The following is a 17,724-nucleotide window of genomic DNA, read 5'->3' on the forward strand; positions in this document are numbered from 1 at the left end:
CAGGGTGAATGATCTCTGGTGGGAAGTCACAAAGAAAACCTCATAAGCTTCTCTGGTCCTGGCCCACCCTTAGGCAGCACTGTAGTGGGAATAACCACTTAAAACAACAGGTCCTGTTTTTATTTTGGTGATTTAATTCAAAAATTCCTAGGAGGAACCCTCTGACCACCTAAGCTCCTTGTTGTTTTAAGGCTTAGAGAACTGCCACAGTTCTTTAATACAGAATTTTGTCTCTGGAAAGTAAAAATCTTTGGATGTAGCCAGAGGTGAGACAGTGGATGATTGAGGGATGAAAGCCTGTTAGAGGCTGTTTGCCTGGATATGGCTGGCACTTCAGTATGATCGCTCACGGTTGTCTCTTCTGTTTGTCCAAAGCAAAAAGGCTATGCCCTAATTTTAAATAGGCCGCCTCAGACACTAAATCTCCGGAAACTGGCCAGAACCCATTATTTTCGCTGTCCATGACTTAGGTGTATACACTCTTGCTCTGAAATCCTAGATTAAAACTGTAGCTCAATGAATGGTTTTCCACCTACTGATCTAGTAACAATCTTGGCTCATAGCAACAGATTTTAACTGTTCTGTGTCAAATTTATTTAAAGTCAGATTACAATAGCTTGGGTTTTCTCATGGACATTTCCAGTTACCTGGCCTGCTATAAAGACTGAAGGAATTTCTTTCACATTCTGCTAGTTCAGGGTGCCTTTCTGTGGCTATCTTAGAAGCTTAGAAATGTTTTCACATTAGCCTAATAGTTTCATTGTCTTTAAGGAATAAGGCAGGGCAAAGATTCCTATAAAGACAAGAGAAGCATTTACCTTTGCCAGAGATTTAAAAAAAAAAAAAAAAAAATCACAGGCTTCACCAGGAATCAACCTTGTTGACATACACTGGTGATTGTGGGTGCTTTTTCAGTTGGCTGTTCTGTTTTAACACAAAACTGACCTAGAAGACAGATGAGCCTTAACTGGATCAGCTCCTCCTGTGGAGCCTCATCCAGGTGCTTGGTTCTCAGCGTGACGGGCAGAGTGTTAAGTGTCTGCTGTGAACATGTATTAGCGGGCTCTGCCTCACTTGCGCACCCTGTTCCCCGTCTCACTTGGTCGTCTCCCTGCCTACTGATAATGTAACGGTAAGACCCAAAGTCCCCTCAGATCTTTGAACGCCCTGGCTTAAACCCTGACTTTCACATGGAAAGGCACTTACCTCTTTAACAGGCAGCCACAGTTCAACCAGTTTGATAAATGCAAACTTTTTTTTTTTTTTAAAGAAAAACCCTCACAGATCAGACAATGTCCTAAATCAGAGCAACTGCACAAAAGAGATGAAAAGAAACCTTCCTGGGAGAGGAAGAGATGTCCATGAGAAAGCCAACTGGGCTGAGCCTTACAAAGCATGGCCCTTCTCTCCTCTAATGCACTGATCTTAGCCCAGCACAGTGCGGGCTGGCTGCTGACCCGGTTGCAGGGGACGCTCCCGCGGCAGTGTCCAAGCTGGAGGGCGGCTGTTGTCAGCAGGCTCCGTGCAGCAGGGAAAGCCATCCCGGCAGAGCCCGGCTAGCGGAGGCTGCTGCTGCTGCTGGCCTGAGAGCTGCCCACGCCTGGGTGGTCTGGACTGTGTCGGTTCTGGGGAAGACAAGGAAGGAGGGGTAAGAGAACGCCGTGGCCGTGGCCGTGGCGGCCGTGGCTGTGGCCCTGGTCCGGGCTGTACTGGAAAAAACTGCAACATGCCCTGGGTTTTCAGTCGTGGGTCCCACCTGAGGCAGAGGACCATCGAGGACAGGGGGAGACGGGGAGACTTGGTGGGCTGCAGCAGCAGGTCCCTACCCTACCTTCTTTTTCTTCTTCTCTTTCTTCTTCCTTTTCCGTTCAGGATCCTCCTCTTTTTTCTTTTTCTTCTTCTTGTGATCAGAATCAGATGGTGTTTCTGTAGGAAACAGTATGGGCTACCAAAAGTCCCTACTGCTAGGGTCTGAAGACCACAGGAAAACCTAGTCAAGGGCAGCTGCTCTTCTAAAGGCCAGAAAGGATAGGGAGGCACTGCTAAAGCACCATTCCAGCTTTCTCCTTGCCCAGGAGACCTACTTGCAGGAAACACTAATTACCTTTATACCAGTTTCAAGAGAATTTGGGAATCTGGGGCTCTGTAAGGAACCTAACTGAGTTTTTAACTGGGGACGGTCCAACCAGATCCAGGTTTTCTGGCTTTGAACCGAACTGTTTCTTACCTGGGGGGACAGGATCCTGGGTACGGCTCTGTTTGTGCTTGTGCTTATTCTTCTTCTTGGGAGGCTGAATATGCATCAGACGACACTGCTCCGGTAACTGAAGGAACCAAAGGAAGGTCCAGGTGAGTGGAGGGAGGAAATGCCCTGCTCCCATCATCTGTTCTGCTCAGTAGTTATGAAGGAACAGACTTGGACAGAAAAACCACCTCCACGCCTTTCAGGCCTCCCCGTTTGCCTTCTTCCTCCCCAAGAGGGGACTCACCGGGCCAGTGTGGAGGCGGAAGCCAGCCAGCATGGTCCCTGTAATAGGATTAAAAGAGCCACCAAGAATAGGGGGTTTCTCAATGAGAGAGCGGAGGCTGCTGTTATCATGGGAACCAGGCAGATCAATCATCCCTGGCAGGTCAGGCAGGAAGTTACTTAGCTTCTCCTTCACCTTCTTCCCACAGAATTTATTATAGGAATGTTCTAGGTTGTAGTGTGTGATCAGATTGGTGCTGCCTGTCAGCTCGGTGCTACCTAGAGGACACAGAAGAACAAAAAAATATTAGTCCCAAGAGTATTTTTTTTTAGTCACCCAGAGGGAAAGTGAAGGACTGTATTTTAACCTAAATAAGGAATCTTTTAAGTGACAATTAGAAAGATTTGAATTTATTTTCTTAAGTAAGAACAGCACAACTAAATAACATATAATAAACACTAAAAATATATACCATAGAATGGTAAGTTGGAACGAGGAGAAAAATCCACAAACATCCAATGAGGACACAGATGGAAACTACCCCAAAGCAAGAGACACTCTCCCCAACTTGGACTCACCACGCTTACATGATGTTTACTCTGTGCTAAACACTGTTCTGAGTGCTTCTCATATAATACACTAGTGAGAAATTACACTCTCTGACACAGCAGGATATTACCTCAGAGCTCGGCCACCAGCAAGGTAAGAGCCAAATATGACCCAATGGCTTGAGTGTCTGGTCAAGGACTTTTTTTTCCTTTTTTTTTTTTTTACTAGCAAGAAACATTAATTACCTTTACATAAAAAACAGGATTTTTTAGCTACTGCTGACTAACTTGTTATCACCATCTCCATTACTCATAATGCCAAGTATAATACTCTGCCTCAAAGAAAGAAATGTTCCCTTAGCATCTGGACAACTAGAAGTCTAATCCTAGCCATGCTCTATGCCTCAGTTTCCTCTTATCTCTGCAGTGGAGTAACAGCGATCTTAAGCACACTTAATTCTTTTTCAAGGTGCAAATGAAAACATGGAGAAGTATATTCTATAGATGCAAGGCACTATCAGTATAAATATCGCATGGCTGACTTTCTTCAAAAAATGGAAGCTTGTTAGTAATCTAATACGGATCTAGTGGCAAAGGGTGGAGCTAGCCAGCCTACAATTTCATCCACAGTTACGAGGAACACGAAGAATGCAAATGATGACGAAAGTGGCTTGTTCATAACCATTCACTTGGAAAAACCCAGGTTCTGATCTGAGGCCCCTGGGGGCCGAGACAGTGTCTTTCTTGTTCGTACATGTATCACGGGTGCCAAATGCAGTACACACCTTCGGTGCTCAGTCACTTTAAGTTAAGCGAGCAAGGTATTCTCCCTCCATACCCCAAGGCCTTACCCTATCCTTCCCGTTTCCCCTTCTCGTGCCAAACGTTTCAGAAACATGGTCTACTGTAAGGGCGGAACACTCCGCGCCAGAGTATTGCTCCTCAGAACTAGGCGCTGCCTCCGGCCAGGCTGGCATCCTGCTGTTTCCCACCTGTCAGCTCTCCTCTTCCAGGGGCTTCATCCTCAAGGCCCGCGTGAGAAGGCACTCCTGCTTTTCCTAAACACTTTATGAGTCCATCCAACTTCCTGTTTTGACTATCAGTTCCATGAAGATGATTTCTTTCTTTTTTTTTTTTTAAAGATTTTATTTATTAGAGAGAGAGAGAGAGAGAGAGAAACAGCATGAGAGGGGAGAGGTTCAGAGGGAGAAGCAGGCTCCCCGCTGAGCCGGGAGCCCGATGCGGGGCTCGATCCCAGGACTCCGGGATCATGACCTGAGCCGAAGGCAGTCGCTTAACCAACTGAGCCACCCAGGCACCCCCCCATGAAGATGATTTCTAAACCTCTCTCCCCAGCCTCCTAAAAACTCCCCTCCTAAAAACTAGTCTTACACTTCCAACTTCCTCTTAGTCAATTCCATGAAGATTCATTTTCTTTAAACTCCCAAATCTTCCCCACCTCACTCAGGGCTTCTCTATTTCAATACATGGCACCCATATTCTCCGGATATTTTTAGAAGCAATACTCCTCGGTCCGTGAATCTCAATGGTTTCCTATTATCCTCAGGAAAAAGCTCAAATTCCTTTGGCACTCACGGTAAAACACATGTTACTGTAACTTAGTTTTGGGGCCTGATCAACTACTACTGGCCTATGCCACGTTTCTAATCCATCCAAATGAGTCTCCATTATCTCCTAAGAAACACACTTCTCATCTCATTTCCTTTTAGGAAGTTTGTTTTAGGAAAACTGATGTAATTATAAGATAATTCTTCCAAATTTTCTTCACCAATATGAAATTTTCAACGTCTGACTCAAGTGACAACTCTTTCTGTCATTTTTTTTTTTTTTTTTAAGATTTTATTTATTTATTTGACAGAGAGAGAGAGAGGGAACACAAGCAGGGTAAGTGGGAGAGAGAGAAGCAGGCTTCCAGGCGAGCAGGGAGCCCGATGTGGGGCTCGATCCCAGGACCCTGGGATCATGACCTGAGCTGAAGGCAGACACTTAACGACTGAGCCACCCAGGTGCCCCCTTTCTGTCATTTTGGATAACAAGGAACACATTTTGAAAACCAGCATGTAGTTTTTTGTTGTTTTTTTTTTTTAAAAGTAAACATCTACCCCCAGTGCAGGGCTGGAACTCACAACCCCAAGATCAAGAGTCGCATGCTCTACCTACTGAGCCAGCCAGGGGCCCCCATCATGTAGTTCCTAATAGCTGTATATGAGGCATGACCACGAAGTAATGAGATTAGCCTTTACAAGAAATACAGTCACTATCCTTAAACCACATACTTTATATCCCTAAGTAAAATAAACTCCTTAAAAGCAAGGACTAGGGGCACCTGGATGGCTCAGTTGTTAAGAGTCTGCCTTCGGCTCAGGTCATGATTCCAGGGTCCTGGGATCGAGCCCCGCATCGGGCTCCCTCTCTGCGGGAAGCCTGCTTCTCCCTCTCCCACTCCCCCTGCTTGTGTTCCCTCTCTCGCTGTGTCTCTGTCAAATAAATAAATAAAATCTTAAAAAAAAAAAAAAAGCAAGGACTAGACATATTCTCTCCCCTTCTCACCACATGCTGCCCTTCCTACATAAACCAGCATTTGCCCAAAACATATCTCAGTATCTGTCAACTGCTTGATAAAAATAGGCACAATCAGAATAGGTAAAGTTAGAGAAACTGCTGGGAGACATCAACCACTTACTGACCAAAGGAAAGTCAACCTTTCTATGCTTCAGTTTTATTCAACTATAACATGCCTACCTCAAGGGGCTATTCTCAGTATCAAATTCTATTACATATATAACTGCACTGTGAACTTCAAAGCACTGTACCAATATGCATTATTATCTCCCTCAATTCCTGATGTAGCAGTAGGACCTGGGAGGAACTGAAAGGCCATCTGGAGAATTAACATGTCCAAAATGACTCTTTTGACTTCCACCTCCTCAAACTTGTTACTTTTTTTTTTTAAAGATTTTATTTATTTATTTGAGACAGAGAGAATGAGAGAGAGAGAGCACATGAGAGGGGGGAGGGTCAGAGGGAGGAGCAGGCTCCCTGCCAAGCAGGGAGCCCGATGCGGGACTCGATCCCAGGACTCCAGGATCATGACCTGAGCCGAAGGCAGTCGCTTAACCAACTGAGCCACCCAGGCGCCCCAAACTTGTTCCTTCTTGGTCTCAGCACTACCATCCACCCAACTATTCAATCCAAGAATTTACAAGTATTTTCAGTTCCTCTCTACTTCTAGATTCAATCCTTCGTTCCCATAAGCTCTATCCCTAACGTTTATCCTGCATCAGTTCACTTCTCTCCTCCACTGCTACTGCCTAGTCCAAACCATCATCTCTTTCCTGGACCACTAAGCAGTAACTTCTGACTGATTTCCTCGCTTTCCATTCTTAATGTAGCTGTTTGGATAATTACAAATAAGTAAATCAGATGATGTCACTTTCCTGTGTTAAAACGGCTCCCCCTGAGGGGTGCCTGGCTGGCTCAGTCAGTAGAGAATGCGACTCTTGATCTCGGGTGGTGCGTTTGAGCCTCACTTTCGGTACAGAGATTACTAAAAACAAATAAATAAAATGGTTCCCCCTGAACTTAAAATCTAAATACTTTACAAAGGCCTCTACTTACTCCTCCCCCCTTCATCTCCTATCACTCTTTCCCTTGAAACTTCACTGGAGTCCAACTGGTCTTCTGACCCTCAGATATTCCAAGCTTTTCCCTCACACCACGGCTTCTGACCTCATTTCTTGCATCTTATCTCTCCCATTCACACATGACTGGCTCTTTACATTTACGCTCAAATATTATCTACTCAGAGATGGATTCTTTGATCACTCTAGCTAAAGCAGTTCTGCCTCAATTCTTTATCACATTTTCTCCTTGTAGCACTAACCGCTACCTGATGTTATCTAGTGTACTACTCTGTGCCGCCTCTTCTGAAATGTAATCTCCAAAACAGGCAAAGATCTTGTCAGTCCTACTCACAGCTGTATCTTAAGCATTTAGAACAGTGCTTGGTACACAGTAGGTGCTCAACAAAACAAATGTTTGGTTCGATTCTAATCCCTCCTTCCGACTGCTGAAGACACGCAGAGGCCCTTAGAAGGAGGGCAACATGCCTCTAACCAACAGCATGTTTGTGACAGATCTGGAAAACCTTAGGTCTGCAGGGATGTTAAATCAGGCCTCTCGAGCTCCAAACTCAAACTCTGGATAATTTCTAGGGAACCATAAACCAGGATCAGGGACAGAGCCAAATATGGTGTGAAACATGGTCACGGAAATGCATGCTTTCCCCCTTCCCAGTGCAGGCCAAAAATTCATGTCATCCCTTTGGTCGTGAATCCTCAGACCCCTTCCGACTTTGAGCTCCAAGGTCCCGACACGCGTTGCCTAGGCTACCTCACACCTACCCCGGCAGGCTGAGAGCCACGCCCATCATCTCCTCGCTATGATCTGATTGGCTACCTTCGGCCAGGCCTAGTACTCACCTGGAAGTTCCCGCATAAGATAGAAGGGACCACAACCAGCCGCCGACTTGTCGGCGCCGGGAGGGGCCGTGGCCGCAGTGGGCGGCGGGGCCGTGCCGGGGCCCCCGCCCGGAGGAGGGGGAGGCGGAGGTGGAGGCTTTCCTGGTCCGAAGCCGAGTGCGGTTGGAGGTGGTGGTGGGTCAGCCTGAGCTCCGAACAGTGCCGAGAAATTCTCCATCGTCTTCTCCGCCCCGGCGCGGTCCCGGTGTCTGGCGTCGGTCGTTTTCATTGGACAATCCCTTCACGATGTCCCGCCCTCTTCCTCTAGGAGCCGCTTATCATTGGGTGCCCCGCCTACCTTTTTCGGGTAACTACTTCCGTCGCTTTAGGAGAACGTTCAGGAAGTGCTATCTAAATTTATTAAATTCTTTTCTGTAGTCTCCCATCGCCACGGTTGCATATCCAATAAAATGACTTAACTAGAGAAAGCGACAGCTAGATTGACCAATAAAATGTCAAATCCCTACCTGCCGCAGCGTCCAATCAGAGATATACTTCCGGGCGCAGAGGCGGTGCATCCGAGACGACCCAAAGGAAGTCTCAATGGTGGGAGAGGCGGGACCAGACCTACAGACGCCGAAGCTGGGCGGGCGCCGCAAAGGCCGGAAAGATGGCGGTCCTGGCACCTTTAATTGCTCTGGTGTATTCGGTGCCACGGCTTTCACGATGGCTGGCCCGACCTTACTATCTTTTGTCAGCCCTGCTTTCTGTTGCATTCCTACTCGTGAGGAAGCTACCCCCTCTCTGCAACAGTCTCCCCACGCAACGCGAAGACGGCAACCCGTGTGACTTTGACTGGGTGAGCGGACCCCGCGACCTTCACTGTCCCTGCTCCCCGAGGTTGCATGCGGGAGCCCCGCGGTTCCCCTTTTTGACGATACCTGAGGTTCCGAGCCTGTAGCGGACTTACAGACTGTTAGAATGTAGGGCCTGGACTATCATCGAGCCTAAACCTCTTCATGCTTAATTAAGATGGGAAAACAGCCGGTGAACTTGCTTAGCAGCCTGGCTCTTCGGATCCTTGAGTCCAGGGTTCTTTCCATCTCACCATTCATGCTGGTCAACAGTTGGACCCAAACTCTACACATGTTCAGTATTTTACAAGGCTACCCATTATAGAAAGCCTCTTGAGGAGCCAGTGAGGTAAACAAGGAGGGTAGTCGTACTCCCGTTTTATTCATGGAGAAATTGATCGGCGTGGTTAGGCGAGTTGCCAAACTAGTCACTAGTGAGTCAACTAGTGAGTGCGACCTGAAACCACTCTTTTGGCCATACTACCTGCACGCTCCATCAGCCGTCTCTTAATTCAGTTAACACTTCCAGGGCATGCACTATCTGCTAGGCACTCTGCCGCATCCTGAGGATGCAGAAGTGAACACAAGTGTTAGACCCGTTGAAAAGAAATTGTAAAAAAAAACTGTAAAGAAATCTCTCTCGAGAGTCTTGCTGTACTTGAGTGAGAGCGGAGAAAAAGGAGTTGAAGCTCGGTGCTCTCAGCTGTACAGCTGCAGCAGTGTTCTGAGGGAGGAGGGTCAGCCTGAGGTTTTGTCTTTTTTCCCAGTCCCCAAAGTGAGTCTTGACCTTTACCAGCACCCACTCCCTTATTTTTATTCTCCGTCCCTTGCTAACGCTTTCATACTTCCTCTGTCCTTTCCCAGACAGTATTACTGATAAGCTCAAGTGTAGTGTACCCATGCTACTTCAGATGATCCTATTTTTATAGTGGTCCCTCCTTATGTGGGGCAGCTGGGGCGGGGGGGCGGTGGATATTCATTGCAAGACCCCCTGTGGTTGCCTGAAACCCTGGATAGTACCAAACCTTATATATATGATATTTTGTCTTATACATACATACCTGTGATAAATTAATTTGCAATTTAGGTACAGTAAGAGATTAACAACAATAACTAATAATAAAATAGAACGATTATAACAAAGTAATGTAATGAAAATTATGTCAATGTGATCTCTTTGTCTCCCTCCCTTAAAATATCCTATCGCACTGTACTCATCCTTCTGATGATGATGATATCAGATGATAAAGTGAGGTGACATGAAGTGAGGTGAATGGCATAGGCATTGTAACATAGCATTAGGCTACTGTTGACCTTCTGTTGGTAAGTCAGGAGGAGGATGATCTGTGTCCAGACTGTGGTTGACTGAAGGTAACTAAAACCACAGATAAGGGAGGACTACTGGATTCCATACTGATTTAACCAAAATGGGACTCAAAGATGTAAGTGGGTAGTAGTAAAGATTTTAATAAGTATAGGGACGTTTTATATAACTAATTTCTCTGAATACTCTCATTTAATAATATGCAAAATACTGGAATTTTTTGTATTTTACTATTTCTCTGATGGAATTTTTTTAAATTAATTACATAGAGTTCATAACCAGTGTTTGTTTTCCTGGAAAATCCATGTTTTACTGATTTACCTAGATGACTGGAAAGTTAGGATATTAAGGTAAATAATATTAGCAATAACAGGTAAATAAATAAAAATAAAATAACAAGCCTCAACTTTTCAGGGATGTGACACAAGTTTATTTATTTACTTATTTTTAAAGATTTTATTTATTTGTCAGAGACAGAGAGCACAAGCAGGGGGAGCGGCAGGCAGAGGGAGAAGCAGGCTCCCTGCTGAGCAGGGAGCCCGATGTGGGGCTCCATCCCAGGACCCTGGGTGGGATCATGACCTGAGCCGAAGGCAGACACTTAACTGACCGAACTACCCAGGCGTCCCAAGGATTGATAAAATTTAAAAATAATTTAAGAGCGGTACCTGGCTAGCTCAGTCAGTGGAGCATACAACCCAAGGGTCATGTGTTCAAGCCCCACGTTGGGCATAGAGCTTACTAAAAAAACAAAACAAAAAAACGAAAAATCCAACCAACCAAACAACAACAAAAGCATTTATCAACCCCTAATGAAATAATAAACCTAGGCAATGATCATCTGTGGATGCTAAATCCATCAGATGAAAGGTTGATGTATCCTCTGAAGGGATGCAATAGGGAATCTCTAGCACCACCTATGATGTATTTCTTTTTTTTTTTTTTAATATATATTTTATTTATTTGACAGAGAGAGACACAGCGAGAGAGGGAACACAAGCAAGGGGAGTGGGAGAGGGAGAAGCAGGCTTCCCGCCGAGCAGGGAGCCCGATGTGGGGCTCGATCCCAGGACCCTGGGATCATGACCTGAGCCGAAGGCAGACGCTTAACGACTGAGCCACCCAGGCGCCCCTATGATGTATTTCTGGCAAAAGATTTGGATTTCATTGTATTCAAGCCTCTAGATTTCATTGCCACTTTACAAGAAATATGGGAGATAGAAAATCATCATCAGAAGAACACATACCGTAAGTTCGCAAGCAGCCAAATCCAGAAAGTGGGAAAGTTGAGAGTACAGATGACTCAATGTCTTTAAAAGATGAGTAGCCTGGGGTAAAAAGGAAGAATAGATATTCTTTAGAGATAAAAGAAAACCCAAAGAAACGCATAAGCCAAATGCATTGTGTGGATCTGGCTTGCTTGTTCCTGATTTGAACAAACAACTGCACAAAGACAATTTGAAATTATTGGGATCATTTGAAGAAGGACCAAATATTAAATGACAGTAAGGAATTATTAATTGTGTTAAGTGTGATAATGGTATTTTGGTTTGTTTAAAAAAAAAAAAAAAGGTCCCAGGGTGCCTGGCTGGCTCAGTTGGAAGAGCATGTAGTTCTTTATCTTGGGGTTGTTTGAGCCCCTCATTGGAAGTAGAGATTACTAAAACAAATAAATAAACTTTAAAAAGGGGGGGCTTCCTTAAAAAAAAAAAGTCCTTGGGGTGCCTGGGTGGCTTAGTTGGTTAAGCATCCAACTCTTGATTTTGCTCGGGTCAGCCTGGGTGTGGAGCTTGCTTAAGATTCTCTCTCTCCTGGGCGCCTGGGTGGCTCAGTCGTTAAGCGTCTGCCTTCGGCTCAGGTCATGATTCCAGGGTCCTGGGATCGAGCCCTGCATCGGGCTCCCTGCTCGGCCGGGAGCCTGCTTCTCCCTCTCCCACTCCCCCTGCTTGTGTTCCCCTCTCTCGCTGTGTCTCTCTCTGTCAAATAAATAAAATCTTTAAAAAAAAAAAAAAAGATTCTCTCTCTCCTGGGGCACCTGGGTGGCTCAGTTGGTTTAGCGACTACCTTCGGCTCAGGTCATGATCCTGGACTCCCTGGATCGAGTCCCGCATCGGGCTCCCTGCTCGGCAGGGAGTCTGCTTCTCCCTCTGACCCTCCCCCCTCTCATGTGCTCTCTCTCATTCTCTCTCTCTCAAATAAATAAATAAAATCTTAAAAAAAAAAAAGATTCTCTCTCTCCCTCTGCCCCTCCCCCCCCTTAAAAAGAAAGTCCTTATCTGTAAGAGAGACACACTGAAGTATTTGCAGGTGAAATGATATAGTTAGAATTTGCTTTAAATTTTTCCAAAAAAAGTGGGTAGCATAGATGAAATGGAACTGTTTTGGCAAAATGTTACTGTTAAATCTGAGTAGTAGGGATTAAAGTATTGTAGGGGAGGAAAATTTTCCTCTACCTTTTTAAAAAAAAATTTTTTTAAAGATTTTATTTATTTATTTGACAGAGAGAGACACAGTGAGAGAAGGAACACAAGCGGGAGATGTGGGAGAGGGAGAAGCAGGCTTCCTGCAGAGCAGGGAGCCCTATGCGGGGCTCGATCTGAGGACTCTGGGATCATGACCTGAGCCGAAGGCAGACACTTAACGACTGAGCCACCCAGGCGCCCCCTTTCCTCTACCTTTCTGAGGTCTTGGCTGAGACCTCTGTAGTAAAAGATTAAAAACAAAAGATAAACAAGTTTATTAACATGTATACCTCATGTATATATGGGAGATATCCAGGGAAAATGAATTAACTCAGAGGTGGATTAGAACTCTGGCTTATATCACATCCTCAACAAAAAGCAATACATTTTTGGAGAAATGACTGAACAAAGGCTTCCAAGGACAGCAAACTGTGGGAAGGTAAACTAATGGTAGATAAAGGCTCTTGTTTGTTTTGTTAGTTTCCTCTGGTGCTGTTTCCAGGCTGATAGGGTCTAAAATCGTCTCCCTTGATTAACTTTTGTCCTGGTAGAGAGGGCTGGAGGAATACTTTCAAAACATTTATGTCCTGCTTTGGGGCAACTGGGTAGCTCAGTGAGTTAATCTTGTGACTCTTGGTTTTGGCTCAGGTTGTGATCTCAGGGTTGTGAGATTGAGCCGGGTGTGGGGCTTCGAGCCCAGTGCACAGTCTGCTTGAGATTCTCTTCCCCTCCCTCCCCATCTGCCCCTCCCCACACTTGTGCGCATGCTCTCTCTCTCTCTCTAATAAATAAATAAAATCTAAAAATAAAGTATGTCTTGCTTTTAGACAAATAGAGGGAGAGCAAGGAACTTTTCTTGTATCTACTTCTTCATTGCTTTTAGGCTCAAAATTATAATGCAGAATAATCCAAAGTAGCATATTTTGGGGGGCACATTCTGCTACCTTTTAGTATCCTATTTTTATGTATGTTTGAAATTTTCCATAATAAACAGTTTAAAAACAAGGAACAAACAGAACAACCAAAGGGGCTCTGCTTCATGCCATTTGTCTGGAACCCAGGCTCATTCTGCCTCCCCCTGTGGCATTAGGGTCATCAGCCAGCCCGCAGATGAGCACAGGAAGCTGGAACATGAGGACACGCACTTGCTTCCTGCCCCGCACAGACGTGGCACATCGCTTCCACTCACATTCCATGCAGGAATGCTAGCCACACAGTGCTACTTGGATGCGAGTAGACTGAGAGTCCAGCTGCAGTACGTGCAGGAGGAAACAGAAACTGGGTTTGGAGCATACGTAGCCAGTCTCTGCCATTGACCCACTGTCTTTAGACACTCTTCCTTTCATTCCTACATTTGGTCTCCTGCTTGACCACAGGTCCTTTTTTTTTTTTTTTTTTCCTTTTAAGTTCATCTTTCCACGTTTGTTATATGCCAATTGTAACCCAATTTCATTTGTGAAAATGTGCTGCTTTCTGCTCGGGTATATTTAGTAAGGTCTTTCATATTCCCTAACCCCCACTTTATGTGTCTATTGCTAAAGCCAGTCGGTTACTTTTTGTTAGAGACTGATGCTAAAAACCCAGGACCTAAGGTCCCTGACTTCTAGTTGTAAATTGTAGTTGATTGGTTCTGTGTGAAATAGTGATTTGGGTTCCTATATTGTAAACAAAAAGGTCTGGAAGGCCTCAGACCATCTAGACTCTAGTTGCTCCCCCTTACCATGCTTTCTTTCACAGGGTCCTTGTTATGCATTACAGTCTTTACTCTTCAATGAAATTACCTTGTTTGTTTCTTTTTCATGATTATTGTTTGTCTCACAGACCTTAGAGCCTAGAAAGTGAGAAAGAACTGGAAGCCCAAGGTACTGAAAACGGCCTTCTAAAGCTCTGAGAGGCCCCCTTCAGCTCTCAAATCCTATTAAAAGTGCATGGATTATCACTATGAATATTGGATGGCGAGGAATGAGTTAATGTAAACAAAGCCCAAAAAATGGAATAGCCAGATATTGTATTAATGGAATATTACAGAAGTTTCCCTGGAAAACTTTTATTTATTTTGTTTTATTTTGAGTTGGTAATATTGTCTTACAGTATTATAACGGTACTAGGCTTTATGCAGTTCTTTCATACCCATTATCTCATTTACTCCTCACAGTAACATTTTGAGACAGATACTGTTCCACTGAGGAAAGCAAAGCCCAGAGGTGAAGTGATCTGCCAAAGGGCACCAGCCGGTTTGTAGCAGGGTAGAACCTGACTGGTATTTTTCCCACCACATCTTCGCCAACTCCAGTTATTTCTTTACTGGTACCATTCCCAATTTGGATCTCTGTTGGTTTTTATTCCATATTGGGCTCCCTCACCCACCCAAAGCATCGGTGTTTATGGCATTCCTGTCACTTTGATTCTGTTCCAGAGAGAAGTGGAGATCCTGATGTTCCTCAGTGCCATTGTGATGATGAAGAACCGCAGATCCAGTAAGTTTAGCCTGCTCCTCAGTTTCTTGAGCTTAGGCCACATGCCCTCCAGAGCTGCTTTCATTCTTGTTATGAGAGGGGCATTATTTGGTGAATGAGTCCCTTATTCCATGCCAGGGCTGAATTTGATCTTGGACTTTTATCCTCTTCCCCCTCTCCCATTTCAAAGTACCACAGGAAGAGTGACAAAACAGGATATAGGAGTATGCTGCCCAGCCTGACCTGTGACATCTTTGTGTTTCAGTCACTGTGGAGCAACATATAGGCAACATCTTCATGTTTAGTAAAGTGGCCAATGCAATTCTTTTCTTCCGTCTGGATATTCGCATGGGCCTGCTTTACATCACACTCTGCATAGGTAAGGAGACTGGTTGTGGGAACCAAATTCCAACCCTAGACAAGTCTCTCCATACCCTTCTTCCATATCTTGTAGTTCATTAATTATGTATGTGGCTCAGGTGATAAGAATCTACAGAAACTTTAAGAAGAAGAGAATGTGTCAGTGGTCTGCATATGTCCGTCCACAAAGTGTATTCTTTGGTGCCTAAAATCTTTGACTCAGTTTGAAAGTAAATCCCCTGCTGCAGGCCTTATATGTTTCCTCTGACCTCTTTTTTCCGTGTTTAGTGTTCCTGATGACGTGCAAACCTCCCCTGTATATGGGCCCTGAGTACATTAAGTACTTCAATGATAAAACCATTGATGTGAGTTCTCTTCCTCTCTCCTGTTTCTTGGGTCCCTTGTGGGTGATTTTGTAGTTGTGCTTTTTACTCACTAGGAGGAGTAACTGCTTCAGAATGGAAGTCAAGAGCACTGTGGATCCTTACTGGAGCTAGGGAGACGGGGGAGGGAAAGCCAGGGTGAGGAATTAGATGCTCAAGTCTGAACCTTTCTGGGAGCCTGTGTGATCCAGCTCACTGTTTCTTCCCTGTGTGTGGCAGGAAGAGCTAGAGCGGGACAAGAGGGTCACTTGGATTGTGGAGTTCTTTGCCAATTGGTCTAATGACTGCCAGTCGTTTGCTCCTATCTATGCTGACCTCTCCCTCAAGTGAGTACTGTATAGGGAGGGATGATGGGTGCAGAGGTGCTGTACTTTCCCTCTCAGTGTTTTTGGCTTTGATTTCTGCACATTGTAACCAAAGGCGTTTCTCCCCCCCCTCCGCAAATATCTGTATTTCCACTTCCCTTGACCCATTTTCTTCTTTCATTATGTTAAATAATATATTTTTCTTAGGTACAACTGTACAGGGCTAAATTTTGGGAAGGTGGATGTTGGACGCTACACTGATGTTAGTACACGGTATGTAAGGGCCTGGACAGAGGGTCTGAGCAGTAAACCACTTGGAGTGATGTAGACAGATGCATTTATAGAGTACTTTCTGGGCCCTGTAGGTACAAAGTGAGCACGTCGCCCCTCACCAAGCAGCTCCCTACCCTGATCCTATTCCAAGGTGGCAAGGAGGTCATGCGGCGGCCACAGATTGACAAGAAAGGACGAGCTGTCTCTTGGACCTTCTCTGAGGTATCTGAGAGAGTGAGCGAGTGGTTTGGAGAAGGGTGTGGAACAGTAATGGGCTTTGGAGCCCAGCCTGGGTTTGATTCCTGGCTCTGCCACTTGGCCCACTAGTTTTGAGAGTGTGGACTAGTTACCAGATTTCATTCACGAATTCACTTAGCGAATTTGTTGTGCTTCTACCGTGTGCCAGAACTCCTAGTACAGGGGAGCAGTTATTAATTAAGATTCAGTCTCAAAGGCCCTGTCAGTATAGTCTGTAGGCCTGAGGTTCCTTAGCAGTAAATTGAAGAGAGTAACACTTGGATCGCAGGGTTGTTTTGTAGAGGACATTAAATATGTAGCTGTAATTCCTGGCACAGTGGTTGTCACTAGCGGGTACTTAACTGTACAGGGTTGACACTTCCAGGTACCCAAAAAAGGAGAGTTAGTTTAGAGTAGATTTCTGTCCTCTCCTTCCTTCTTTCCTAGACTGTGTCTAAATACTTCTTACTTCCCAGTAAGGACTCTCCAACCAGAACCCTGATGTGCGTATGTACCTCTTCTGTGCAGGAGAATGTGATCCGAGAATTCAATTTGAATGAACTGTATCAACGGGCCAAGAAGCTATCAAAGGCTGGAGATAATAGCCCTGAGGAGCAGCCCGCGGCCTCAACCCCCACAGAAGTGCCAGATGGGGAAAGCAAGAAGGACAAATAGAATCCCTGCCTTGTCAGTACTTCCTCACCTTTGAGGCGCTGCCCCTCCTGTAACCACAAGCCTTGCGTGAGGCCTGCGCCTTTTATTTATGTTTTCTCCTTTGGCTACCCCTGAGCGGGGCAGGGGGCTGCTTCGGATTTTAAAGAGGCTTCCAGGGAATTGACAGGCATCCTCCAGGACGGCCTCCACTGCTGTGGCCAACTTTCACTGGAAGAAAGGAGAAGTCCACCATGGATGAGGAAATGCTTTCCCTCCAAGCTTGGGTCAGTTATCAGTTACTGTCCACCACTCACCTGTCTCCACCATGCTGTGTTTTCATCCCTCCTCTTAGTGGACCTCCACAGTCTGCTTAGATTATATTCAACCTAACAGAAGATGCCTGTGTATGGAGTCTGCGCTAGGATTTTTCCCTCAAGGACCCTTGCTTATTTAGGCACTTCTGGCTTGGCCTGTGGCCTTCTTTAAAAAGTATAAGGCTAATTTTGCCACTGGTCCCAAGGAGACACCTTTAACCACTGAAGATAATATTGAATAATCCCCCTATTTTTTGGAGTTTGGGAGGAAGGGGAATAGGTTTGAGACATTCCTTTGTGTGGTGGGGCCTCCCGGAGAAAGCCCTGGGGCAGGAATGGGGTTTCACTTACTCTCCTACCTACTCCCAACACCCAGTTGATGGTTTTCCATAATAAAGAAACTGGGATTTCCTTTTGTTTGCGCCTCTGTGTGTTCCTCGCCCATTAGAAAAGCCTGGCCATTGCAGAGGAAGTGCATAGCTCCAACTCAACTTCAGAGGCCATCCTGATGAGTTTCTCCAACTGCCCGGCACTGGTCCCCAGGATGAGGGCGAGTCAGGGAATGCTAGTTACAGGAATCCCGGAGTACTGACCTCGCCGAGTTA

General features: G+C 45.4%; 2 protein-coding genes across 5 annotated transcripts; one reads left to right on the forward strand and one right to left on the reverse strand.

Annotated features, from left to right (window-relative positions):
- Positions 1–111: 111 nt before the first annotated feature.
- MED19 (mediator complex subunit 19) lies at positions 112–7,787 on the reverse strand. Its single transcript, XM_035012900.1, has 5 exons — positions 7,519–7,787; positions 2,490–2,746; positions 2,228–2,324; positions 1,832–1,926; positions 112–1,625 (listed from the first exon to the last, which is right to left on the reverse strand). Exons 1-5 carry the CDS (start codon positions 7,784–7,786, stop codon positions 1,557–1,559), a joined length of 786 nt encoding a protein of 261 aa, XP_034868791.1. The 5' UTR covers position 7,787; the 3' UTR covers positions 112–1,556.
- A 299-nt stretch (positions 7,788–8,086) lies between these two features.
- Positions 8,087–17,534, forward strand: TMX2 (thioredoxin related transmembrane protein 2). Of its 4 annotated transcripts, none has more exons than XM_035012895.1 (8): positions 8,092–8,356; positions 14,554–14,614; positions 14,859–14,972; positions 15,242–15,318; positions 15,556–15,662; positions 15,849–15,914; positions 16,007–16,136; positions 16,680–17,534. In XM_035012895.1, the coding sequence occupies exons 1-8, from the start codon at positions 8,168–8,170 to the stop codon at positions 16,824–16,826; spliced, it is 891 nt and encodes a 296-aa protein (XP_034868786.1). In that variant the 5' UTR covers positions 8,092–8,167; the 3' UTR covers positions 16,827–17,534. The 4 variants fall into 4 exon arrangements, with proteins under 4 accessions (XP_034868790.1, XP_034868786.1, XP_034868787.1 ...); XM_035012896.1 differs by lacking the exon at positions 8,092–8,356 and adding an exon at positions 8,370–8,700; XM_035012899.1 differs by lacking the exon at positions 16,680–17,534 and having other exon boundaries at positions 8,087–8,356; positions 15,849–15,903; positions 16,007–16,099.
- The last annotated feature ends 190 nt before the right edge of the window (positions 17,535–17,724 follow it).

Source organism: Mirounga leonina, unplaced genomic scaffold (genome assembly GCF_011800145.1).
Source record: "Mirounga leonina isolate KUSES-001 unplaced genomic scaffold, KU_Mleo_1.0 Mir_166, whole genome shotgun sequence".
NCBI lineage: Eukaryota > Metazoa > Chordata > Mammalia > Carnivora > Phocidae > Mirounga > Mirounga leonina.